The sequence below is a fragment of the Lepisosteus oculatus genome, chromosome 4, assembly GCF_040954835.1.
Source record: "Lepisosteus oculatus isolate fLepOcu1 chromosome 4, fLepOcu1.hap2, whole genome shotgun sequence".
Lineage (NCBI taxonomy): Eukaryota > Metazoa > Chordata > Actinopteri > Semionotiformes > Lepisosteidae > Lepisosteus > Lepisosteus oculatus.
The window spans coordinates 25,270,086-25,297,208 of record NC_090699.1 but is presented as its reverse complement, the minus strand read 5'-3'; the positions used below and the strand labels follow the sequence as shown (position 1 = coordinate 25,297,208).

The following is a 27,123-nucleotide window of genomic DNA, read 5'->3' as shown; positions in this document are numbered from 1 at the left end:
AGTGAGTGCATTTAAAACAGAATACGATTTTTTTTCTCATTCATAGGTAATGTCCTCTAAGGACAGAGCTCTCTCTCACACAACATCAGTCTGGGTTGAACAAGTAAAACTGTATTCCAGTGGTAGTCTATGCAGAGCCACAAACTTATATGACACCTAAGGGACCCCATCTAGAAATTGCATAACTTTGTTTTTATTTTAAATATATTTTGAGTTTTATTTTTTTTAATTTATATTAATTTGAAAATATCATGAGTGGATGTGTATCTCAGGGAATAGAGTATGAATGCAGCATACATTTTGCAATTTGTCTTTCATGTATAATTTAATAATATTTAAGGGAGAAATGTGAAGCAGAGTCTAGTAAAAATTCAGATATAATATTAACTTAATTAAAAATGGAATTGGACTTTCTAAGAAGATATCTTGATGACTGCAAACAGTGTGCGTTTAGCCTTCTGGCATTTAGGTGGTCTCAAAACTATTTTACCTTTCCCAAGCATGATGTTTTCACCATGATGATTTATGTCATTTATCAGTAAAGCCTTTTCATATTTGCAAAAGAAAAAAATAATTTGAGTTTTAGAACCTTACTTATAAAGTACATGGCACATTTATACTTAACATGACTCATTCTGAACCCCCTAGTGCATTCACTGGTTTTATATGAGTATCACTAATCATTCACTGTGACTCTTCATTTTTTCCACAGCTAAAGATTTGTGACATTTAATTTAGAATTAGTTTTTTCACATTACACATTGCTGGCCTTTTTTCATTTGCAATACAATATATTCCTCATCCTAGGGGAAAAGTTATGGTTTTTTTTTTTTTTTTAACCCAGGGCTTACTGATAACCTAACATAAACAAAACACAGGTTAAGCCGGCAATTTTACAATTGCAAGTCTTAGGACAATTGTCAGTTTGACTTGAATAACAAAGATTTATCTACTATCCATCTCTCCTCAATCTCTTTTAAGTGTAACCTAAAATGCATGCTGGTATAATAAAATATAAAACTTTTTTTCTCCTAGGAGTGTTGTCAATATACAGTATAATATGTTTCAAAATTCAATAAGGAAACTCATTGCCTCAACAACAAGTAAATGAAAATAATTGTATTGTTAGAGATACTACAGTATATTGTCCTATAATGTTTTTTCTGGTTTTACAATAGATACTGATTATGTGCTTATTATTATATCAGATCACCTTAAAAAAATGTATACATTGTTTTAATAAACCAGAAAGACAAAAGCTAAGTACATACATAGACCTTTAAATATTACGCAATTACAAGTGTAAACACTGCATACTGGTTAAGACACTACTGGCAAAAATGTATTGATTCATAGTATATTATTTAAGTGTGTTATGTATTCCTCACTGTTTTAATTTTCACAAATATAAGTTATCTCTTCAGGACAGAAAAGCCTGTGGAAAACTTACACGATGGTTGTTTTCAAATTGCTGTGTACAAACTGAATTCCAATACTGCTGCATATACATGATCATAGAAAACAATAATAGAACAGAATATTTTTAAAGCAGTAAGGAAATCCATCTATGTTTGCTTCCCAAAACATGCTGTTTAAAACTTATAGGACTGGATTCATATCAGAATCCTGGTGGGTCCAAGAAACAATGTTATCTTTAGAACCAGTTATGCTGTGCTCAGTGACAGGTGTACAAAACATTTATCTAAATTATTTTAGGTAGCGTGTAAGTGTATACTTCCAAGTTCACATGGCATAAAACAGTAAGCACATTCACATCTTGTTTAGAACCAATAATTCCATGGAGCTAACTACCAAGAGCAATTATCTGTGAAGTTCACAAAGAAACTAACAAAACAGATGGCTCTGTTGCTCAGTAATATGATAGAAAAACAAAGCAAAATTAGAAAAGCAAATGAAATACAAATGTATTCAAATCTGCAAGCACTGTCAGAAGCATCGTCTACCACTCTATTCCCTCAAGTAGAATTCTTTAGGGTACACCAAACATTATGTGATTTTTAACTGAATTTGGCCCTAAAGGCTTCTTTGTTCAGTATATACAGTACATTTCACCTATTCAGTGAGGAGAGGACAGACCATTCTCAGTGTCCCTCAATGTTTGTCATCAACATTAATATTTATTTTTTTATTTTACTATACAGTTAAGGTTCAAAAGGAGAATGGTCATTTGTACCATTGACAAGAAGTGTTGTTCTGTCTCAAGAATAACCAAAACCAAGAGTGTAGTTCCCCTAAGCATTCACTAGAGGGAGAAGGGAGTCAGGTTTTCAGCTGTGATCTGGGGCAGCAGATGAGCACCTGACTGTGGAATGTTAAGTACCTGCATTCTCAGGAGGGATTCAGCCTGTAGGCTGAATCAAAGGTAATGTAGAACAGCTGAGGGAATGGAGCTCCTCTTTAAAAGAGGCAATTCTGCCAGAGCCTTTTTAGTCTCAGTATGTACAGGTAGTAGTATACTATAGCAATAGGGTTCTCAAAAAAAAAAAAAAAAAGGTTGTTTTAGAAGAAGTACTGGGTGGTTCTAGAATTTAGCAAATACTGTACCTAAGCATCTTAGAAGTGTTGTAGTGTTGATTAATTGATTAAAAAAAGTAAGAGCTTTTATCTTGGGTGTGTATAACCTGAAATCTGTAGGCACAAGGTGGGAATACGTGGGACTGTACAAAGCCCTTTCTGAACTCTGGCCAAATGCACCTTGCTCGCAAATTGTTATAGCCTGAGAAACTCTTCTGCGACAGTCAAAATCCTAGTTTCTAGAGATGTATTTGAGGAGCCCCCTCCTTGACATTTCTTATAGCATCTGGTAGTGATCCTAACAAACAAATTCATACAGTACATGTTCCTGGTAGATCAGCATTTGACTGAGGTATTATTACAGTTTATAACTCCTTGATGTGTCCCAGAAAATGTCCGATAGCTGCTTTGTCCAGGATGAAGGATGATAATTTTGTAACGTATAAGAATAAGAATGTGGAGTTGGCCATTTTATTTTACACTGAGTGTATAGATGAGAACCACAGTTCCAAAGGAATGGAAAAACAATCCTGATGCCTTTAATTATGACCTTGATTTCCCCACAAGACTTAACATCCTGTTTGAAGTTAAGAATCATGGATGTGTCCTATGACCTGGTGTACACTCATCAGATATGCAAAAACATAGGAGTAGTACCATGGTCTTCCTGCCCCACCCCCCGGAGATGGGTTGCTATGCAACTAGACATTAGGTCAAACAATCTGATGCCTACAAAATGCCCAGAAGTAATTGATTACCAGGCAGGAGAAGTGCAAATTTCTTACTACCCTTGACCTTTGCTAAAATGTACTGGCAGGCATGCCTTGCTGAGACCTCCAAAGGCAAGACAGCATTTGTCTACCCAATTGTTTTTTTCATTCTATGGTATTACCATTTGGTTTGCTTGAGACACAAGAGAACTTGAAATAACTTAAAATCTTTCATTCTGACACAAAATAACTCCACCTAACTGGAAGGTGGAGTTTGGACTGAGATGTTTGACAAGTGGGGCTGATGGTAAACCCCATTAAAAGTAGAATGGGGTTTGCTACCAAATTAATATTTAGACCCCAGTTAGATGAGGCTGCAGCCATTAAGGACTGACCCTGACCACTCACAAAAACAGGCCTTCTTTGGACTTATCGGTCACTACCACTGTTTAGGCTTGGTTTGGTAATGTTTGCAGATCTGGTTATAGACCTCTCAAAAACTCTGCTCCCAACTTTGATGATGATGATGATGATGATAATAATAAACTTTATTTTATATAGCGCCTTTAAAGGTGGCTTCTCAAAGCGCTTTACAGGATGACAATAACAATAAACAAGAAGACTACAACAATAAATAAGAAGATTTCACGAGATAGGACCCAATTATAATTACAAAAATACAACAATAACAATAGAGGAGACCGTGGAAGGTGGTATTAAGAAGAGCAGAGGGATGAAGAATGGAACCAGTTAAGTAAAGGCTTTTCTGAAGAAGAAGGTTTTGAGTCTGGATTTGAAGAATTTGAAGTTTAGAGAAGGTGACTCTCTAATATCCTTGGGCAAAGAGGATGTCGCCCATACAATGTAGACGGGCTTGGGGGACAGTAAGGAGGGCAGAATTTGAAGAGCGGAGGTTGCGAGGTGGAAAGTAGGGCGATAAAAGTTCAGACAGGTATTGAGGTGCCAAGCCATGTAAAGTCTTATAGGTGAGCATGAGGATTTTAAAGTCTACGCGGAATTTGACCGGAAGCCAGTGCAAGGACTCCAGGATAGGAGTAATGTGAATACTTGCACTAGCCCTGGTCAGGATTCTGGTTGATGAATTTTGGACATACTGCAGCTTGTTCAGAGTAGATTTAGATACCCCAGGGAGTAGAGCATTGCAGTAGTCAATTCGAGAGAATACAAATATGTTGATAATTGGACCCCTGAGGCAGAATCGGTGTTTTACTGACTTAAAGTGGGTTCTTTTCACCAATCAGGAATGTTGGGAGTAGATCACCAAGTGCTATTCCTAGGATGCAAAATTCTATCTCATTAAAAAAATGCTGTATAAGTGATAAGGTCCCAGTGAAGTAAACTATTGGTATTGTCATGATAACTAATAGAGTTCTACTCTTCCAGTTTCTGGTCGTATCATTTTGGATCTGTATCCCTGTATCTTCACCATGATACTTTAGGTGGGAACACTCCATAGTATTGCTGATATTTTCAAAATGCATTGTCCCATGGCAGCTGAAACATTCCCTTTGGGCTTAGCTTGGAGGGAGGATATGATCATCTCTGTCTCTTGGACAGGTTTTGGATAAGCTTTAAGCTACTGTATGATTCTGACGTACAGTAGCACATGGGATTTGAATATGGAATTTTGGTAACCGTATTCTCAGAAAGTTGTAAACTGTGTCAGAGGTAATGCAGTACAGCTGAGGAAAAGGATTAACTCTTTTTAAGAAGCGTCACAAACGACCAGTTTGTTCAATCTTCCACAGAATCTCATCACAGAACAGCTGTAGCTCTTGGGTGTCTATCAGAAATTTCTGAAGCTGATTCTGTAGAAGTACAAAATTATTTCAGAAAGAACATGTCAAGCCCTTGAATACAGAAAAGGTTTTGAACTAAAGAATTGAGAAAAGTATGGATGTTCTGAGTATTGTGTTAGTTGAGAACTAAAGGCAAAAGAAACAGGTCTTCAACTGTTTACAAAAAAAAGTGTACTAAACACAAAGACATATCTCATCTCCCAGCTAAATCTTAGTTGTGGGAATTTCCCCTGGTGGCACTACTTGTACTATAGGGAAATCTCTCATACTATCTGAAGAATTATAATTAAAATTTATTATTTAAAGACAATGGAGGATTAATTAGCTACTGTGGAAGCTGACTTTTATTAATGTACACTATATACTGTATACAGTATATGGCCATGTTTTATTACTTTGATCATGCAAATCTGGAAACCTCAAGAACTTGAGCAAACATTAGACCCTGTACTTTAATTGAACACATGCATCTTGCAGCTCACTACAGGACAAGCATCATTGTAGTGTATTTCAGAGTTCCTTCTTTTAAAATATTTTTTTCAGATGTGAATGCATTAATAGTTATTGCTTGAATACTTTAGGAAGTTATATTTATAAAATAATTTAGAATATTTTTTTGGCAGGAAGGGTATGTGATAGATCAGCTCCAGAATATCCAAACCCAAGGGTGCAGCTGTTGACATTCAGGGTAAATGGTAGCATCAGTACATGAGCCAAGACCTCCTTTGTCTGTCTTATCTCAGAAATGACATTCAGAACAATGAGATACTCCCACACAATAGACTTGCTTGTTTATTATTGGATGCAAGACCAGATGGCACAAACTTGCCTTATAACCCAGCAACTAGGATTGCATGACCACTGTCCTACAATAAATTGTGACAGTTCTGACCTTTGCTGATTACTGATAACATCAATTTTGTATGCATTCTAATTAAAAAGAAACGTCAAGGCTTCAGTGCTGGGCACATTTACTCATCAATTACTATCTTATCATGAACAGGTGTCTTTTAGTAAGAAGTCAAACTATAGAGGTAGTACCAAATTTTCTTTTTTAAGTCTTGCATGCATATTTTTCAAAGAAAACATTTAAATAACATTTTCTCCCTACTAATTACATTTGTTTGACAATATTTCATGCCACTAGGACACAGAGAGTTTACCAGGGTGATCCAGGAATGGGTGTTGAAGCCACAGGTCTGTTGTCCTTTGGAGTACTTGCTTCCTCAAGGGAGATATTAAGAGCATCATCCTTCAAGAATCCAAACAAGCATTTGTGTGTAAGCTTACATCATAGTGTTAATACACAATAAAGAGCAGTGAATGTATAAACAAGCTTACCGTTTTCAGCACTATGCCGAATTTCCAATACAATTTGGCTAATATTTGGAAATATGTTAAAGTACATTCCATGTAGGAAAACCATTTTTAGATTATAGAACATCAGTCTAGACACTAACCATCATGCAGACCTTTTTTTTAAGTGTCTTTGGCACAGGTTTGCATATTCTTTGAATGTCCAATTATGTGTCTACAGGGCACATGGTTTCCACCAACTTTTGGAAGATTTTATTGCCACCAGCTACAGTACATCACTCTGCAGCTCACAACTGGCAACCCACTGAAGCTCAGCAGGTGTGAGATTGGTCAATACTTCATTGACCAATTGGTCAATAATCCCCATATATGAATTGGCTTAATCTATCTATTCTCCTTCCCACTGATAGCTGATGTGTGGTGGAGGGGAGTCCCCATTACCTGTAAAGCATTTGAGTGGAGTGTCCAGAAAAACACTAAGTGTAAGGAATTATTACTACTTATTCTCATACAATTATTTCAAAACAAATGTTTTTAAATGGGTCATACCTTTACTTCTCAGAAACATACAGTAGGTGTTAATTATTGGGTCACCTGTTTCTGGTACTTTGCACAATCCCCTCTGGCATAAATAGCATCTTAAAGTCTTTCCCTATTACATTTAATAAAGTTGGAGAACAAAATGGGTGGAATCTTGGACCATTATTCTATGTAGAAATTTTCCAAATTATTTATGTCCTTGGGTCTGAGCTTATGTACTGCCCTCTTTGATTGAAAACCTGTGGTTTGAATTGAGTTTATGTCCGGAGACTGAGATTCATTAAACAACCATTTCCTTGTTGACTTTGAGGCGTGTTTTGAGTCACTGCCATGTTGGAAGGTCCATTGGCTACTAAGTTGCAACTTTCTGGGGGAGGCAACCAGGTTTTCTGCCAGAATACTCTGATACTAACAGTATATGACATCATGAACTTCACCATGACCTCAGGGTCAGTGGTAGCAAAACAGCCCCACAACATCAAGTCTAGCACCATATTTCACAGTGGATATGTTCTTTTCTTTGTATGTCTCCCTCTTCTGAGACTATACGTTCCAATAGTGTGGGTGCCCAAGGAGGACAATTTTGGTCTTATCTGACCATAGCACCTGTTTTGAATCAAAGTCCCAATGGCATTTATCAAAATCTAGCTGCTTCAGTTTGTTTTCTTGTTGTAAGGGCTTTATTCTGGCAACCCTTCCAAATAGCCTGATGGCATGAATGTATAGTACTGTTGATTCGGTGACTTTGCGAGCCCAAAATGCAACCAGACACTGCTGTTCTCCAACTTGTCCTTGGATTATTTTTTGCCTCCCTCACCATCACCTGACTGTACATGGGAACATGATGCACTTGCGTCCTCCACCTGGTACGTTAACCACTGTTTTAGTGGTTCTGGAATTCTTGATTATTGCCATACGTGTTAAGAGGTGTTTAACATAAGTTACATTTAACTTATGTATTTTTGTATCCATTTCCCGGTTTGTGAAGCTCAAAAACCATTTATCTCTTTGATTTGTCACTTATTGATCTTATTCCATAGTAATGGATAACAAAACATTTTCTCATTTACTGTATGTTACCTTTTTTGTTACCAAGATGAAACAAGAAGTCCTGAGTTGCATTTAAGTAAGCAGGATTTTGTTACAGATTACATTTTCTTTGATTTTCTTATAAAAAACATTGGGTATCCAACAATTTTGATGTCTATGTTTTTGAGGAGAAATAGTACTACTCATTTAAAAAAATATTTTGCTTTCTAAAGTGCACCAATAATTTTTGAATCCACTATATATAACATTCTGTAGGATTTAACTAATAAAACATGCTGTGCTTTGTCTTTAAAATCTTTTCAGAATTTTTACTGTATCTTTTTATTTTTAGTTGATATAAATTAGTTCCACTCAATTTACTATATGGTATGAAAATAAATCCAGGAAAAGCCAAAGGGGTGTAAAAATAGTCGATTGTTCTTCCCTCTTACCATTGAAATAAATTTAGCTGATATTGCATTTACTGTATGTGTAGTTTTTTCTTCATTACATTATATATTTAGTGAAGACATGATTGTTTAAAGGAGTGCAAATCTAGGACTAATCCACTATAGTTTACCCACATCCCTGATATCAACATTTGGGTTTTCAGACCTTTTGGTTAACTACTGTATGTAACTACTGAATAACTGCTATGGTCATTCTATTAAATACTGTATATTATTTCAAATCAGGGATGCCCAATTCTGGTCCTCTAGAGGAACAAGCTTGCTTTTGTAGGTCTATCTAAATCCATAAGCAGTTTTAATTGGGATAATTCAACCCTCGCAGTCTAAGACTCCAATGTATGCCTCTCACTAAGGAATCTCAAACTTAGTCCTGCATGGTCTCTGTATATTCTGGTTTTAAACCAAGCTTGAATTCTCAATTAGCTTAATGTATTTAATTAAATGTATTTATCCACAGAGCTGACAACTCTTAAATATGCCACATATTACAGGTACAGCACTTTCAGAAAGTCGTGGTCTTGGGAAACAGTACTGCAAGTTTGTCAAACAATTAAAGCAGTTTAGTAATTCACAGCTTGGGGGGAAGAAATGAAAGCTAGAAGACACTGTGGCTCTCCAGCAATAAAGAGCTACAGTTGTTAATGACTTCTGTCTCTGCACATTTTCATTTTAAATCAGTTCTTAACTACCTAATTGATCCAATTTGTGGCTTAACTGGGATATACAGTACAATAGATATAAATAGATGTAAAATACCAGTATATTTTAGTCCTAAAATTCAAGAGAATAAGAGCTACAAAACTTGTTGGACTGTTGCCCTTGAGGATTGAAAATGTGAAGTCTTGCTTTAAACAAATTACTGAACAAGTGGATAATGCGTTGATACCTTAATACTTGGATTGATTCCTTACTTTGAAGAAGCCTGATTTGGTGTATTGAGGTTTTTTATTTGAAAATCAGGCTATTTAGACCATTTCAATTGCCCATAAATTTCATCAGTCCTAAGTAATAGATAGAAACACCACTAACAAATGTTTTAAATCCGATTAGACCTTCCAGGGACTAAGTTACTTCTGGTCTTTATTCCATCAAAGTTCTCCATTACTTGGTTATTTTAATCATTTAATTAATTGTAATATTTTTAGTCAGATTCCAAGGTTAAGGTTCACAGGAAACTATTTTTAGTGAAGAGAATATTTTGAGTAAACAACAGTATAAGAAATTAAAAATCCCATAAATATGTTAATTCAAACACTTAAGCTTTTCAAACCCAATTAACAACTACTGTATAAAAAAACTTTGACACCTCTGGTTTTAGTTTATGAAACCCTTTAAAAAATCTTAGAGAAGTTAATCAATTTTCAAATTTGCTTATGCAATACAGGATTGTGGTGGCGTCGAGTCTAACTTGGAAATCAACAGGCACAAGGTGGGATACGCCATGGATAAGCCAATCCACTGCGGGGCACCCACAGACAGTCACACTCACACCAGGGTCAATTTTTAAAGAAGCCAGTTAACTTGCCAGCATTTCTTTGGACTGTGGGCCCAGGGCCCCAACTCTGCCCCAACTCTCTAAAATACTTCTTTGTAAACCCTACTAGACTATATACTAGTATACAATCATAAAGTCAATGATGCTGGAAATGCATGGCCAACTTTGCACATTAGGGACAGTATGTTACTGACTTTGTTTTTGTTTGTCTTAAAATGGGTAGAACATTTAGTTATTTTTTTACTAACCACTATGAAGAGATTATTCTGGAGGAAAACATAATAAAATATGGAGTTTCCCTGTATGAATGTCACTTTTTCCATCCTGGTTTTCCACTGGTGAAATCTGACTATGTATGAAAAAGTGAAATCTTCTTTTGACTCCAGTAAAATAATGTGAAAAGTTCTCTTTGTGAACTCCATAGTCACTTGAACCAAAAAGTGGTGAAATATTTGACTAGAATTCTGGATATACAGACCTCACTTTTGCTTTCAAGTGGTTTAGCCTTCCAATCTGCATGCAGCACGAATGTCCCAGTATGTGAAGTTCTATTCACTTCAACATTTTTATCTGTAAATATTAAACAGAAAGACTTTTTGGCATTGTGAACATAATTTTCTTCATTACTACAGTAAGATTCAATATACAGTATAACCTTATATAACAGTGCATAACCTTATTATATTATTCAATATATAACCTAGAACTTTAAATTAAGATTCTGAATTTTGTATTTAGCTTTGTTAAAGAGGAACTGGAACAAAACAGTTAAATGTTAATGTATTAACATATCAGCTGTCAGTTACTCTGGAGAATCAATGTCTTGATATACACCCAGTAAAGTGCCTTGCAAAAGTTTATACCTCTAGTAAAGTTTCCTTGCAAAATTAGGTAGTTTAGGCAACCTTACAATTATATTGAGAATCTACACAAATGTGCTCCATACTATAAAGCTACAAAATGCTTTTTTTTAAATGCTGACAGGTTCTCTTTTTAAGAACCCCTTTGCTATGTCAACCCTAAATCAGTTAGGTGCAAAATAATGCTTTGAGAGGGAATAAAAATCATATAATGGTCTTTGTGTATAAAGAGCAGTTTAATTTGCTTTAGAGTAAGTGCAAGTTTCTCCAGACATTAAAAATTAAGCCACAATTCGCATAGTGATGCAAAAAGTCATTAAGTTATGAACACTAGTCAATATCAAATTGTTTAGCAGTACAGGTGAAGTATTACTTAACTCCATTTATTGCACTAAGATTCAACATTAAGAAGTGGAGTGGAAATCATACTGCCTAAACACTACTTGTATCAGGTCACCCTTCCAAATTGAGCAGCTGGGTAAGCAGGAGACTGCTTAGAGATGCCACTGTAAAATTAAGAGTGGCTTAAAAAAAATCATATTTGGAAGTCAATGGTCATCCTGGTAATTATATTGAATTGTATTATATCCAGGTTCCAGCACAAACCTGGCCTATATGAGTGAGGAGCAAGAAAAAAGCCTTTATGGTAAAAGACTGACAACCTTAAGTCTCATGATGTATATCATCCCAATTGTCAAGCACATAGTGGCAGCATTAATTTGTAAAAACACTGTTTACCAGGGATAAGGAAGCCTATCAGGACTGAGGTGCAAAGGCAAAGGATGGCAAAGGATGGTGCAAAGGCAAAAACAAGGAAAACACCTGAACTTTGTAAAGAGGAAATGGCCTTGAGTAGTCCAGGCCAAGTCCTGGTTTAAATTTAAAAGAATTAATGGGGAGGCGAGACAATTGCAGTCTCTTCGCTATTGCCAAGGAACCTGTCAGAACTGGAACAATTTTCCATTAAAAAATAAAGCAAAGCTAGAAGAGACCTATGCAAACCTACTGATACCAATAATTGTGGTGCATTTTCTTTGCAGGTCTTGCCACTATTCAACCTCCTTCACATATAACAGTGTTCTATTTGATTATTATTCTTTAGAATGAAAAACATATTACTTGTAGTTAATTAAAGTGTGATTACTGGCAGGAGATGAATACTTTTGCAAGGCACAATGTACAAGTTCCTTGTATACTGTATACAAGTTGTTTTTTTAATATACCTGTGAACTGCTAAGTCAATCAGAAAACCTGTTGTCACATAATAGATGGTTAAGGCTCAGATGGTTAGGTACTTTAAACTCAGCCCTTGTTCAGCCACATGTTCCAATCTATACAGTTTTCCTTTAGATCCCCAGGTCTGTTCAAAGTGAATTAAAATCATTACCTTGGTTACAACTGAATAAATTGAAAGGTTATGTTCATAATCATGTAAGCTGTACTTCATGACATCATTATACACAACTCCAATAATAAAAATAAAATGAAGTATTTAGGTTTTTCCATTCAAACTTGCTTCATATCCAATATTAGATCATTTACTTATTTTGTCTTCTTTTGTAGTTTTTATTAATACATTGTACTGTATGTTACAAGGTTCCAAGGTTTTATGCTTTCTAAATTTTTATATTTGTATTCTTGCTCTTTAGAATCTTAACCACCTGCTTTCTGGAAAAGGCTATTGTGCACCCAAAATGGACACAAAAGTTTGTGGGTTTTTTTTCAACAAAGGAATAATGAGTTGAAATTTTGTGGAAGCACTGGGGCCACTACTGAGTAATATTTGGATTTCAAGGAAATTATGGAGATGGGTTTTGAATGTCTCAGTATTCTAGACTAGATGCTGCACAAATCAGTTCAACGGGAATATGCATGTGCCACAGGGACTAATAACAATGAGCATTCTGCAATGGGTACATAAATCATTTTAAAACATAGACAAAGGTATCACTAGACACATAAACATTGTAAAAATTGAATCAATATTTCATATTCTACTACAGTAAGTGCTTGAAATGGATATAAAGCAAGTGAACTAGTAGCTTTTAACCTTCATGCAAGGATTGGCATGATGTGTCCGCAAGAAAATGAAAGGGTAACTTGTCATAGAACTTTTACAACTTTCATTGTGTGCCCAAGAGTCCAAAGTTATTTTCTGTAAAATGAAATAATATACTAGGAATAGACTATAAGAGATCAATAGGTTCAGCAAATATGGTGGTTCTCATCTGAAGCTACATTCCCAAAAAGGGGGAACTACATTCCCCAGAGGAACTGCAATCCTCTGTCACCTGGCTATTTGGAGAAATGTCTGATTGATTGTTTTGAAGCTGGAAAGAAACAAAGCTTCCCAGCTGTGATTTAGAGAAGGATTGAATAAGTCAGTCAGAGCTCAAGAGCTAAGGATTTTGTCTGGTATTTTGTTTTTGCATTTTTGTTCTATGTTCCTGCATTGTAAATAAAGAGCTCTTTTTTTTTACTTGAAGCTGCCTTGTGTGTCCATTTTCTCTGAGAGCCTGCTATTCTAAAGATCCCGTCAGGGCTGCTTTCCCTCCCACCTTTTCCCTCAGGTATGCCACAGTATATAAAACTATTCTGACCATTAATGCAAGAAGAAAGTGGAGCATTTTAACTTCTGTGAAGCCCTAGAGCAGTTATTGATCTCAGCAGAATGGAAATCATATGAGATTCTCTGAAAAAAAAGAAAGATGCCTACGAGTAAAAGAGATCAGACAGCTATCTACTCACATATTAATATCAGAATAATTTAATTCTTTGTGGAACAGAGGGATCTGAGCATTTCAATAACTGATTATACCCAATGTCAGTTAAATAATATTGCTCTAGCTGAAAAGATTTTAACTTCTGTTTGTGACATGCAACAAAATTACCAATCTGATTTGATCAAATTCAATGGCTTTCTGAATGTTTGATGTTCATATTTACTGTACCTTTTTATTAAAGCAATTTAAGAAGTCCAGAACAAATTAATTATCCTAACGGTGACTGTGGTATGAAAACTTACTAGGAAGCAGTACTTTAATAAAACACTATACAAACTAATTCCTGCACCAGTCAACGCACCATGGCACATAAATGTATTGCTTGCTATTTTTTACACTACCAGAAGGTGCGGGCCCTACTTCAGGTAAAGAGAGGATGAAAGGATGACTTAACAGCTGTTGAAAATAGCAACCCTTTTATACACAGATGTCATGTCTAATCCAAAGGGGTACACTAAAGAGTGCTTTAAAATGTTATTCTGAATAGTCATTTTTCTGTGTAGGCATATTTTAATAAAAATAGAATAATCCCTTTGGAAATTAAACAACTTCATAAGTTTAAATATAATGCAGCAATTTTCATTCACCTCAGTTGTATTCAAGGAGTTATGATAGATTTTCTGGAACTGTATAACATTGATGATACTGAAACTATAAAGTTTAAAACTGACATTTGAAGACTATGCACATAAGAAAATGACCTGAAGCTCGTGTGAACAAGTTACAGTACATGTGATGCATTTATTCTCAATTTGTGGAAAAGGCATAAATAAAATGGATGGAAAAGTGGTTCTGATTAGAGTATAAGTAGAGGCTTGTACAATACCTTCAGTAGAATTGCCATATTAAAATATGTATGGTAAAAACTAGCAGTTGTTAACTAACTAGTTTGAATCTAAAATTCAGTGGATTGGAGACACCACCATCATCTACAGATCGATAGGCTGGTACAATCCATTCTAACCTTTTGGCAAATATTTCTGTATTTTTTTATTTGTGTTGCTAAAATTGCTTGGTTACCGCAGATCCCCCCAAATCAGGTCCTTGAGGTAAAGATTTTCAGCAACTTCAACAGCACTGGACCACAGGGAGAGCATTACTTTAGTTTGTTTAAGGCTTAACTGAAGAAATTTAACACTTACGCATGAGTATGAAAGTACTTTTGATCTAAGATCTACAAGACCTGCTGGACTGTTACCTTCTGTAGCTAAACTTTGGCAGACCTAGCTCACCATTCACCCATGTTTCATCAAAAGAATGACAGTTTTCTTTTGGATACAGAAGCCTTTTGGTCAATTTTGCTTAAAAATATCAAAAGGGCTTATTTTGTAGGAAAGCAGTACCAGGTGACAAAAGTTTTATTTAGGATCGTACCTGCTGGTGTTTGGTCTGTCCAGTCACTTGCCACGAAAGTCACAGCTGGTGCTGAGACTGCTGTTATCCTGGTGACTTGTGCAGGCTTCACTGGGCCTATCTGTCCGTCCAAGGCAGAAATAGCCTCTGTGTAACAAACAGTAAGTAAAGTAAGGACTGGGCCAGGCACAAGGCTTGAGCAAGAACAAACCTGAATTCAAATATTAATGGAAAGGTTAGGCACATTTTCACATGTCCTGACCTACCAAGGTAGTTGTGTAATATTTTGGTTTATACCTTAGCATAACTTCATAACTCTTTATTTTTTTCTGTTTCAATGCAGCAAAATCTGCATTATAAAGTACAGAAAAAACACAGCAAAGTGATAACAGTTTGAAGTTACCGGAGGTGAAGGATTTAATTGTAAAGCTTTATGGAGAAAATAACATAAATCCACTTATAGCTCAAATTGTCCCTGGTGCTGAATCATGATTTATTAATTCTGACCTTTATCGTCACGGTAGAGTGCATTAAGTCCTATGAAACAGGGGTAGATTACAACTGGATACTTTGAGAAAAATATGCTGTTCTCCTTAAAAATCTACATCAGCCAGCAGCTATACAGTATCACCCTGCATCTCACATATGACAACCCATGATTGAAGCTGGAAGGTGTTAGGGGGCAAGTAGGGGGCACTCACCCTGCAGTCTGTGGGGGTCCTAATGCCCCAGTATAGTGATGAGGATAATATACTTTAAAAAAAAAAGGTGCTATCCTTCAGATGAGACATAAAATCGAGGTCATGACTCTCAGTGGTCATTAAAAATCCCAGGGTGTTTCTCAAAAAGAGTAGGGGTGTTACCCCTGTGCTTTGGGCAAATTCCCCCTCAGGGCTTTATAATTCGTGGACTCCTAATAATCCCCACTTATGAATTGGCTTCAACACTTCATTTTTATCCCCCATTGATAGCTGATGTGTGATACTGTAAGTACACAGGCACACTTTGGCTGCCATTCCATCATGGTGGAGGGGAGTCCCTATTACCGGTAGAGCATTTTGAGTACAGTGTCCAGAAAAGCGCTATGCTGTACAGTATGTACAGTAAGTGTAAGGAATTTTAATTATTATTATTATTAAAATGTAACAGCCAAAAATGTCTTTTATTTCTACCTTTCAGTATGAGATTAGCCTCTACTTGCTCTAATACATAACTACTTTGTTTCCACTTTAGATGTATAGAATAGCTCAGATAGTGAGTTCATCTAAATTTAAGTTAGTGAATTTGACCCAGACTTCACATATGTGAATAAGATGCACTTCCTCATAGAAAGAAATACCTGTTACATTTATTTTTTAATTGAATTGTAATTGAAATCTGAAGTTTATAACTTTGGCAGATTTTTAAAAACTGAAATACTGTAATGCTTTGGTTTTAGATCTGTTACTGTAAGTCTCAAAATTATTTTGCTCAAGAGATCAAATACCAAACTCCAGGTATATAATGGGTCAGTAATGAACTTTAAATTACATGGAGATTAAATTGACCAAAAGTAATGTTTTGCATTGAGAGCTTTAAGCTTTTTGAGAAGGTGACTCGGGAGCTAAGTAATGAAGGATTCAAGACACTGAATTGATTATTTTTCCTATCTCTGCACACACAAATATGAATCTTTTAAACTTATGATTGCCATTCTGTTTATTCTACAGCATTCAGACTGACATGTAAATTAAAAACAAAAGCAACAAAAGTGGTAGCTGAACTAATCAGGGTTTTCTATAGCTGTCAATAAAGTTATTTGATTTTTTTTAATGTCCTTACATCTGCCACAGATATCTGCTTTTCAAGCTCTCCAAAGAAAAATGCTAGTCTCTTCCCTAAACAAGTCTTATGGTTTGCAACTCGCAATGGAAAACAGACTATGTTGTGAGCTGTTTTGAGCACCTTAGTATACTGTACATGTAGAAGTGGTAACTTCTGTGGTGAGGTCTATTTTCAACATCTACAAATCTACACAAGGTTATACAATATCTGAAATAATTATGGAAAGAAGGGGAAGTTGAGAAATTTGATGAAAATAGGTTTAAACATAATGTGTAATGCATACAAATGCATAATTACAGTAAATATGCACAGACAAACAAATTTATTAAAAGAATTAGTATAACATTATTGCATTTTGCTTTATACAAGCTTGACATCTTGCCTTCATGTTTTATGCAAATATCCTGTAACATTTAAAATTCAACCAATTTGCTTGGCTACGTTTTGTAAATTTCACACTGCCCCATATGGCCTTTGCTATTCATATCAGTAATTTGAGAAGTCGCAGCATCTCTGTTAGTGTTCCATCAGGATACTTACAGGTATGTTCCAAATACAGTAGGTTTTCAACTTTTGACTATACTTTTGAGGTCATTGTCATGTTGAAAGATGAATCCCTGCCTTATGAGATGCATTCCTGAGGTTATATCATTGTGAATAACAACCTTCTTATACCTATCTTACCAGTAGTCAGGATAACCTCAATATTTTGTACTATACAGTAAGTTTGAGATTTAGCCCCACAATTGTATTGATCTGATGTTGTGCTTCTCTGTGGCTGTTGTCTCTACAACATTTGTGTGCTGATTGTTAAACTAATTTCCAGCTCACCATTTAAAAACAAATTACTAAGCACTCTGATATACTGTAACACTATTAAGTAACATTTCATTTTTACAAAAAAGATACAACTATATGTCCTGTAATTTGTATTGTAAACTTATATTTTTATTTCCAGTACTACATGTGTGTGAATGAGTTATTTACAGTAGATATGAATTGTTCATTTCTGTTCTCCAGACATTGCTGATTCGGTTGTCCTCAGGCTTCTTCTGTTTCTTTATGACGCTTCCTTCAGGCACTTATGTCATGATAGACTGTCATTCATCACTAATGATAACCACAATGTATTTCATATAATGCCTAAAGGCAAATCATCTTGACTTGAAATTAGATCTAATTTGATCAAATAGCTTTACGTAGGGGCTGGTCAGAAATTGTCAATGCTCAAGTTAAATAAAATCAAGTCTTAAAGGAATGCATGTTAGATAAATTAAATTTGTTTTTTGATATTATCCTGTCATTTGCTAAAAAAAATAGCTTTAGCTGTAAAAAAAGAGTGCCTGTAAAAGAGAAAGGTCTATCCCATAGATTTCAAATATTGCAGCTTCTCTAATTTAAATACTGTAATTGATAACAACATTACTGAATAAATGATAATAATAGATGTTTAGATGTTTTCTTACAAACATACAAGAAAAACATACAGTACAAGCAATTCTTGATTTTGTCTGAAGAAATACTTATCTAATATTTGCAAAAATATTAATATCAGTCTTATTTCCATCTTCAGTAAAATAAAAAACCTTCAGGAGTAAAATATAGATTGCCCGAATTATAATACAGTATTAAGTCAAATGTAATATTATTAGTATTATACATGGAAATCAGGCATGGAGGTCTAAAGGAAGAAATGGTTATTATGTTTTAATATTTTCTTTCATAGATTGGGAAAAACCATCAATGGTAAAGACAGCTGAAAAAGACGTGATTGAATCTTTGCTCAGTTTGTCAGGCTACCTACTAGAGGGAATGCCTGTTTGGTTTAGTGTTCTCAAACAATCAAGATAGAATGAAGGAAACAGGTGAGAGAACCATATAGGGCAAGGGAAGTTATTTCACTTAACAATTAAGTGTTATGAAAGATGTCTAATAATCTTTGTATGCCTTGACAAGGCAGTTTGGTGCCTCTCTGTATAAGTGCACAACAATGTCCTAAAGAGGTTCCTCTGATAAGAAAAATTGGAAAACTGTATCTCAAATAAAGGTCAACAGTGTATCAAAGCTCAACAGCTCATCAAGTCTGTTTTCTTCAGAAAACCACAGGCTCAAGGTAACTGTTCATCTCTGAAAGGAACATCCACCAATGAGTTACCAGCAATAAAACAGTATTTGATAGCATTCTGACCAATCACCAACTTGTGATGTCAGACATGTACCTTAAAAGCAAGAACCTAGCTCGTTTCCATTGGTTAACTCACTGGCTCCTCATCTCTCCAACTTAACTGGCAATCTGACTTTTGCAATCATGTGACTGCAAGCAGTCCAACTAAGGACATAAAAGTTTCTCCAAAATACCAGATGGAAAGAGGGAGTCGGTAAAGTACAGAATCTATTTCTGAAAAAAAGAAGAAATCTTGGTTCACGAACCCACTGTTATTTTTGCCTGATCAACAAAACTAAACAGGTGGACTTTTTGTGTCAACATCCTGAATATCCAGGTACTGTATATTCAAGACCAAGCTACAGTATAGCCAGAATGAGCTAAGTTTTTCCCATGTGTCTAACTTACAGCTAGACCCCAAGAAGACAAACTGTGCACAGACAGTCTTTAAAGACCTACTGTAAGTTCAGCAAGAAGCAGAGTTTGTTGAGTAAAGCAAAGCTCTCTCTCTCTTTTGTCAGCATTGGTACGGTACCTTCCCAGCACAAAGCATCTGCAAGTTGGACCATGGACCAATCCACCCAAAGTAGTCAAGTACTCTGGTAATTTATGGTCAAAAGTTCTGAAATTTTACAGTAAATTAAAACACCACATCACCTACAGTATTCACAGAAATAGATTTTAAATCTGTTGTTTCCATAACTGTGTTTATGAAATTCCCTGTGAAAGGAAAGGTCGGAGGGTATAGTAACAACAAGATTAGGATTAGAGGAGTTATATATGCAGTACATGCTGTATACAGTATATAGTATAATATTAGTGGGGGTCACTATAATATCATTCTTAAAGGATTTTGTCTGAAATTTAACACCTTTTCCATTGACTTGGACACCATCCAGAGTAACATTCAGAGACTTCTTCAATGTTTTTCAAGATAACTTTCTACCATTTTCTCCCTCAAACAACAGATTAGCTTCTTTGATGTTGTTGTCAGAAAGAATACATAATTTTAATGGCTAACAGCTCCACATCATCTTCCCTTCATAACTAACTTAATCAAATTCCTGAACTCCAAACTTTACCAGTTGCTCACTACAGAGAAGGATAAAAAACTCAATCATCTTTTACAGAAAAAAACATCAACACCCCCACTACCTCTAATCTTGTTGTTACTATACCCTCAGACCTTTCTCTTTCACAGGATGAGCAATCCTTTCTCAGCAAAGGCCTCAGTTTTGTACCAGTCCCCAAGATGCTGGACATCCCTCAAACACAACTGCTCAACCTTAACCATTTTTACCCAAGGATATGGCTCAGAGCACATTTTGCTGATGGCTCCTCTTCACCAGCAGCTGTCAACAACCCGGTTATCGATCCCATTAACGATATCAATCCTAAGCAGAGCTGTTGACTTCCCCCTCCGGCTGTTTTCCGTCAGTAGATTACTTTATTAATCAATACAGCAATCAAGCTCCCAAGACCCTTTCCACACCCAGGAAACACAGGTCTAACCTCACCCAAGAAGAACTTAAGTCACTCCAACTCTCCGCAATAGAGATGATACTGTCATCAAACCAGACGACAAAGGCAGCGCTGTTATGGTTTGGAAAAAATGTCATGGTGTGGCTTGGTGTATATCAATGAAGCCTCCAGACAGCTAACCAAAACTTCTGCCTCCTATCCTCTCCCACAGGATTGTACCACTAACTACCAAAAGGAAGTGGTATCCACACTCACTCTTCTGATCAGCAACAAGAAACCCCCCCAGGAGGCAAACCGTCTCATTGTTGAACATCCTCAGGCATCCAAACCCGACACCCCTAGACCCTTCATCATATCAGCATGTAACTGTCCCACAACTCACATCTCAGCCTTCCTAGACAGCTTTACGAAACCACTGGTTGAAGGGGTTCCTTCACATATCAAGGACACCAACCATAATTTCCAATGTTTTAATGATTTCCAGTTTTAGGGCCCAGAATTGTAACTATGCACATCACATCCTTACACACCATCATTACCCACAATATTTGTCTTACAGCCCTCAAGCACATGCTGGACAAATGCATAGTGCTTGATCCACCTCCCACACTCTTGTATGTCTTGTAGAATTGGTTCTCACACTGGATGCGTTTCTTTCTCAACAGGTTAGTAGAGTGCCTACCAGGATAAAACCCAGCTATGCTAATTTTTTGTCGACTGGTCAGAAGAATGCTTCTTCGCTTCCTACACTGGTTTTGTCCCTGACCTCTACAGGTCGATACATTGATGACTGCGTCAGTGCCGCCACAGGCTCTAATGACCAGCTAGAGCATTTCCTGCATCACTTCACCAACTTCCACCCTTCCCGTCAAGTATGCAGTTAACATATTTTCCACTACTCTTCCGTTTCTGGACAACCTATCAATTAACCATCAATGACTCTCTACTTCTGTCTACTACAAACACACAGATTCACACAGCTATTTCTTGTACAGCTCATTTCACCACACACATAATAAAAATTCTCCCCATTTTTCACAGTTCCTCAGGCTCTTACCAATTTGCAGTGATGATGTTGGACTTCCAAAACCAAGCCCCCAAATAAAATGCATTCTGTTTTCATTAACAAAGAAAACCCAACCCATGTTATTGACAGGGTCCTTTCCTGAGCCAAAAATATTACTCCATAGCCCTTGGATTATCAACTCAATTAGGAACTCCCAGCCTCACAAATGCATTCCATTAGTGCTACCCTACCACACTATGCCCTTTCTATCCCCAGGACCATTAATAGGTTCCCCATCTTACAGGATGATTCCTCCACTGGTACCCTTTTTTCTGACTGCCCCATCATCTCATATTGCTGATCACCTACTCTGCGCAACCTTCTTGTTCACAACTCCCTTGATGCCCGCAGCAATCATCCACACTAGGCACTTTCTCCTGCAACAGAACGTGGTACATCACCTATAATTATATATCCAATGCCATACATAAGGCCCCTCTGGACAATTCTGGATCATTCAGATGATATCTTGTACCTCCAGCAACCTTATTTCCTGCATGTCTTGCAGAAAATATTTAGCTCTCTACAGTACATTGGTGAAAGAGGAAGGAAACTGGGAGACTGTTTGGAACTCCTATTGCAGGAAGACATCTGAAACCAAAATGATCTTGGAACTAGTATCACACCTTCCCCCTTCTCTCAACAACAGATTTGTTTCCTTCTAATCCTCTCAATCTCTCTCTCTAATCCTTTTTGCAGGTTTTGAATTCACGCCTCTCTTCACCTCTCTCAACTTCATACCACCTGAGTGCCCAATCTGCCTCCCCCCTGCTCCCGCCTCCTTTCCACTCATCAGCTGTCAATTTTCCTCTCTTTCTCACACCTGAAAAGGGCTCCACAGCCAGAACATTGTGTTTCTTTTGTTTTCAGCATGGAATAAACCTTTACTTGTTCCTTTGCAACCTACACATGCTGTCGCAGCTGCCTACTTGAACTTCGTTATACGAGATAAGTCATCATGGACTTAATAAAAGTAAGTCTTGCTTAACCAATTGTTTTTAGAGTTCTTAAGCAAGAGCAATAATGGAAATGGAGCACATGATATACTGTAGTTTATTTATAGTATATAGTACTTATTGGATAGAAAACTGATTACAGTTAAGAGATGAATGTTCTTACTGGGATCTGTATAAGGATCACTGCTCTTTGTAATTTCTATCGATGATCTAGATTCTTGCATAGATACTGTACAGTATGGTTTTGTGTGCGGTGTGGTGGCTCTGTGGCTAAGGATCTGCGCTTGTGTCTGCAATGTTGCCGGTTTGTGCCCTAAACTCTAACAGCTCCAGGGGTACCATATAAATTACTGACCCTGAACTCTGAGCCCAAGCTTCTCTCCCTGTCTGTGTGTTGCATAGAGAGCAAGTTGGGGTGCGAAAAGACAAATCCCTAATACAAGAAATTGTATATGGCCAATACAGTGATCTCTCTCTCCTTCTCTTTAGCAAAAACACTAGAATCTACAAAGGAAGTTCTAAAGATTTAGATGGTACTCATAACTGGGCAAAGACCTGGCAAATGACATTTAATGTACTGTATAAAAGAACAGTGTGTTACATGCTGATAACAAAACAAACCATACTGTAAGTATGAAATCTGAAGCACTGAGGTTGAACAATCTATCAAAAATAATTGATGTGTACAGTATGTAAAGACATTTTCATTTTTTAAACCAGAGGGAATAAACCTCAGCACACCATGCCTTTCCGTTTTGTAATAATTTAAATACTGAATTGATCCTTAATTGCTAATTAATCCAGGTGCTTTCGATCACTTTGATAATTAAGGATTAGCTAGAGCAAACACTTGCGATGGAATGGCATCTGTGTCAAAGTTGACAACCCCTGTTCTAGACAATATGGGGAGGCAATAAAACACAATTTTACCATTTCATCAAAATAACATAATTTAAATTAAGAGATGCTATGTTAAAATTATACAATATAATTGTAAAATGCACAGACCTCATTAAGAATGTATAAAATTCTCATTGTATGTTATAATAATATTTGTACTCTGGAAATATTTCAGATAACAGAAATCAGATACATTCTTGGAATCAAAGGATTATCCTACTCTGGCATACTGAAAGAACAAAATCGTTTTAGTCTCAAAAAGAAAACTACAGTACAAGGAGAACTGATTTAAGTATTTAAAATCCTCAAAGGCACTGACAAAGTCAATTCTATGGACCTTTTCAGAATCAATACAGAAACGTGCACCAGAGTGCAAAAACAGACCAGAGTACACAAGTTGTTTAAAACTGAGAAAAGGAATGACCCAGTCATGTGGCTGCAATTGATACCATCACTTTTTTTCAAGAAATAACTGAGATCCTCAGACCTGATCTCATTCGCACATTTTATTCTTATTTACTGTGGCTGGTACATACTGTATACAAGAAATCAACAATTTACAGTGAATAAGCTAACCAACCTTAAGCACCAAGTTTCAAACATTCAAAAATAAATCTAATTTAGACAGGATGCACTTTTGTGCAGGATATTAGGAATCCATTTGTCATAAAGTGATCTCACTTACTACATTTTCAACACTGAAAAGATATTTTCAAAAAACATATAATCTTTGTTTCCCAATAAATGTAAAAGCTACTGAAAGCTTATTCCACACAAAATTATGTGCAACAATTCAGTCTTTATTTTCATTGTCTGCCTAAATCATTGCTGATAACTAAAGTTAGGTTAGTTATGAGAGGTTATTTGTTTTTGTAATTAGCTAAGGATGGGTGAAGATTTTACTGAACAGAGTGCACGCCCACTCCTCTATCCATATTCAACAGCATAGCACCATTGAATTATTTCTCTTGATAACGTATTGTCATTCGTTAAATAGTACAGGTTAAGCGTGTGATTTTTTACCACATATTTTCTTTGAAGAACTGCTTCAGTCTTCTGTTTGCAGTTTCCTTACATTCTCAATGCCATGGTAGCTACATTAACCAGCTTGTAGTACTGTCTTGTCTCCTGTACTTTCAGTATAGGTTCCAGGTTAGCACAACCCTTAAAATAATTAAAAAGCTTTCTTATGATAAATGACTTAAGTTGTACACCATTTCTACTCCGTGTAATGTAGTGGAAAAAAAGAAAACTTCTCCTCCACCAGCAGTTATTTTACTTGCCCACACAATGATATGGTAATTGTAAAACATGTCATTGTTTATTTAACAGCTCAGAGCTTTTTATATTGCATTTTTATACCACAAAATCAGGTTTGAACTATAAACAGCAAAAATAAATGAATTTGTTTTTAAATAAATTGTTCTATCCAGCTGGAACTATTCAAGAAGCACGATATGGTATTGTATGAAAGGATTAGAATCTGATTAACCTAATTTCACCGCTGGAACAACACATCTGGTTGATGTATGCTTAACAGAAACTGGGACTAGAAATGGGAATACATTAAAAACAAACCCAAGAGAAAAGATAAATGAATGATGGAGGCAGAGAAAAGGACAATGTGTTGTCCATAATTATGTTTTTTTTTTGCAGTGGAATTTGGCATATCTACTGTAAGTATATCATTGTGTTCTGTTGTTCTCCTGTTGCACACTTTTTTTTTCTTGTACATATAATCAAATATATTATGTTATCTGAAGGAAGAAGCAAAAAACATGCATATAGCCTTCCTACAAAGTCCACTGAGTCTAGGGCATCACTATATCATAGACAAAACAGTGTTTATTCTTCAGTGGACAGTTCAACAAGATATCTGGCTTTCCAAGATTCATTTTAAGGGTGATGCTCTATGTCACTGGCCCCTTCATTGTCAGTGGCTTCTACAGTATATCAAAGGAAATGTTTTTTTTTATATGCAATAGTGGTCGACTAAAACAAGTATTATATATTTATTGTATGGTTTATTTTTTTGTGTGAAAATTATTTACTTGTCATTAAATACATTTTGACTGGCAACAATACACCATTACAGTTCTGTATTTGTACTTAACATTATATACTGTAGTGCAGTACTGCATTAATTTTATTGTGAGGTTACTGCTCAAAAGCATTTTTCTAAAATCATGGAGCATTCTACAGTAGCCTGTTACTGCGGCTGTTGTCATTATTACAATTTGTATTGCTTTTGCGGTTATGAAATTTTCCATTTTATGAGTGTATGTCATTACTTTGTATATGATGATCCCAGTAAAACACTTTGCATTCAAATGTGAGAAAGGGGAAGGAAAGAATTGGAAGGAGGAGTCAATTATAGCAGAAAGCATACAGCTGATACTGCGCAAATTTAGTGACGGTCTGCAGTATTTCAGTGTTTGCATATGAGCTAACTGGTTCTGTTGTTTTATTAAATGAAGTTAATTCTTTCTACCAACATTCCCTAACTAGTGGCCTGTGGCACTATCAGGGAAGGAATTTGTTTCTAAATGCATTAATGATTAAAATGTTAGCTTATTTAACAGTTCATGAAAAAAATCCATCAAACAATGCCTTTTAGCAACTTAGTTTTAAGAGGAGAGCTTTTCATTTAGTGTAGTTGTTCTGCAGCAACATTCCTTAAGTAATCTCTTTCTAACTGCTTTATGCACTACAGGATCATGGGGGAGTTGGAGCCTATCCTGCCAAGCAATACATGATCACAGGATACACACAGACACACACACAAGGACCAATTTTCCCAAGAGCCAATTAACCTGCCAGTATGGACTGTGGGTGAAACCTAGAACCCTAATGAACCATCACAAGCATGGAGAGAATATACAAACTACAAGCAGGTCCACCCAAGTCCAAAATTGAAGCCAGGGCCCCAGCATTGTAAGCCAGCAATGCTAACCACTGTGCCACCATTACCATTCTGTTTCTATTCCATTAGATGAAAATATCAGTTGCTTTTTAACACCCAACACTGTCTTAGAGAGTTTTGGATGGTTCATAGATTAACAGGTACAGTAGCATGTTATTACACAAAGCTAATCTTTCAATAAACTAGAACACAGAAAATCCTGACTTTAGCTGTAAACATTGCTCCTGGCTTGTGCAATTATGACCTGCCTTTGTCCTCAAAAGCAAGTCAGCAGTAACACACTAAAGGTTAACAATGTATATTAACTATTAACTATTTATTATAAAGCTAACAAAGAAATTAAAATACTAAATAAAGCTCCTTTATATAAAATCTGATAGACAACAGACTAAAATTGTAGACTATGTTAGAACCTGAGAAGACACAAAGCTTCTAAAGATAATTAAATTAAGATCCTGTAATCCTTAATTCTTCATTTAAATCCTATTTGCCTAGACTTCATGCGACTTTCAGAGACTTTTCTCTTTTCAATTATACTTAATCAACTGCTAATTGCATTTACACCCTTACAATAACCCGGGAAAAATGCCTGTAGGTGAGAGAGAGACTGGGATAAACAACTGTTTAATCATCACAGATATATAGATTAAATAACATTAATGATAATTGCTTATAATGCTCCTTAAAATGTTTTTAGATAGATCTGTAATAAACTGTTGTTGGCATCCTATTCCAAATATTTTAAGCCAAAATATTATATATATTTTATTTGTAAAAAAAGCTTTACAGTACAGAGATACAGGATTATTCAAAGTGATTCTTATTCATGATTTTTAAAGCATGTTGAATCTGTGTGAATTGTGCTCCTCAACCTATCTTAGAGAGAGGAAATGAAT

The 27,123-nt window shown here is 35.9% G+C and overlaps 1 protein-coding gene across 2 annotated transcripts in view; it reads right to left on the bottom strand.

Annotated features, from left to right (window-relative positions):
- tcerg1l (transcription elongation regulator 1 like) overlaps positions 1-27,123 on the bottom strand; it is a 97,733-nt gene that overhangs the window by 15,337 nt on the left and 55,273 nt on the right. For both annotated transcript variants that reach the window (XM_015346537.2, XM_015346538.2), the window contains 3 exons: positions 14,934-15,059; positions 10,395-10,486; positions 6,229-6,317 (listed from right to left, as the gene is read on the bottom strand). In XM_015346537.2, coding sequence (XP_015202023.1) covers positions 6,229-6,317; positions 10,395-10,486; positions 14,934-15,059 — 307 coding nt within the window. The remainder of the gene's footprint in view (positions 1-6,228; positions 6,318-10,394; positions 10,487-14,933; positions 15,060-27,123) is intronic.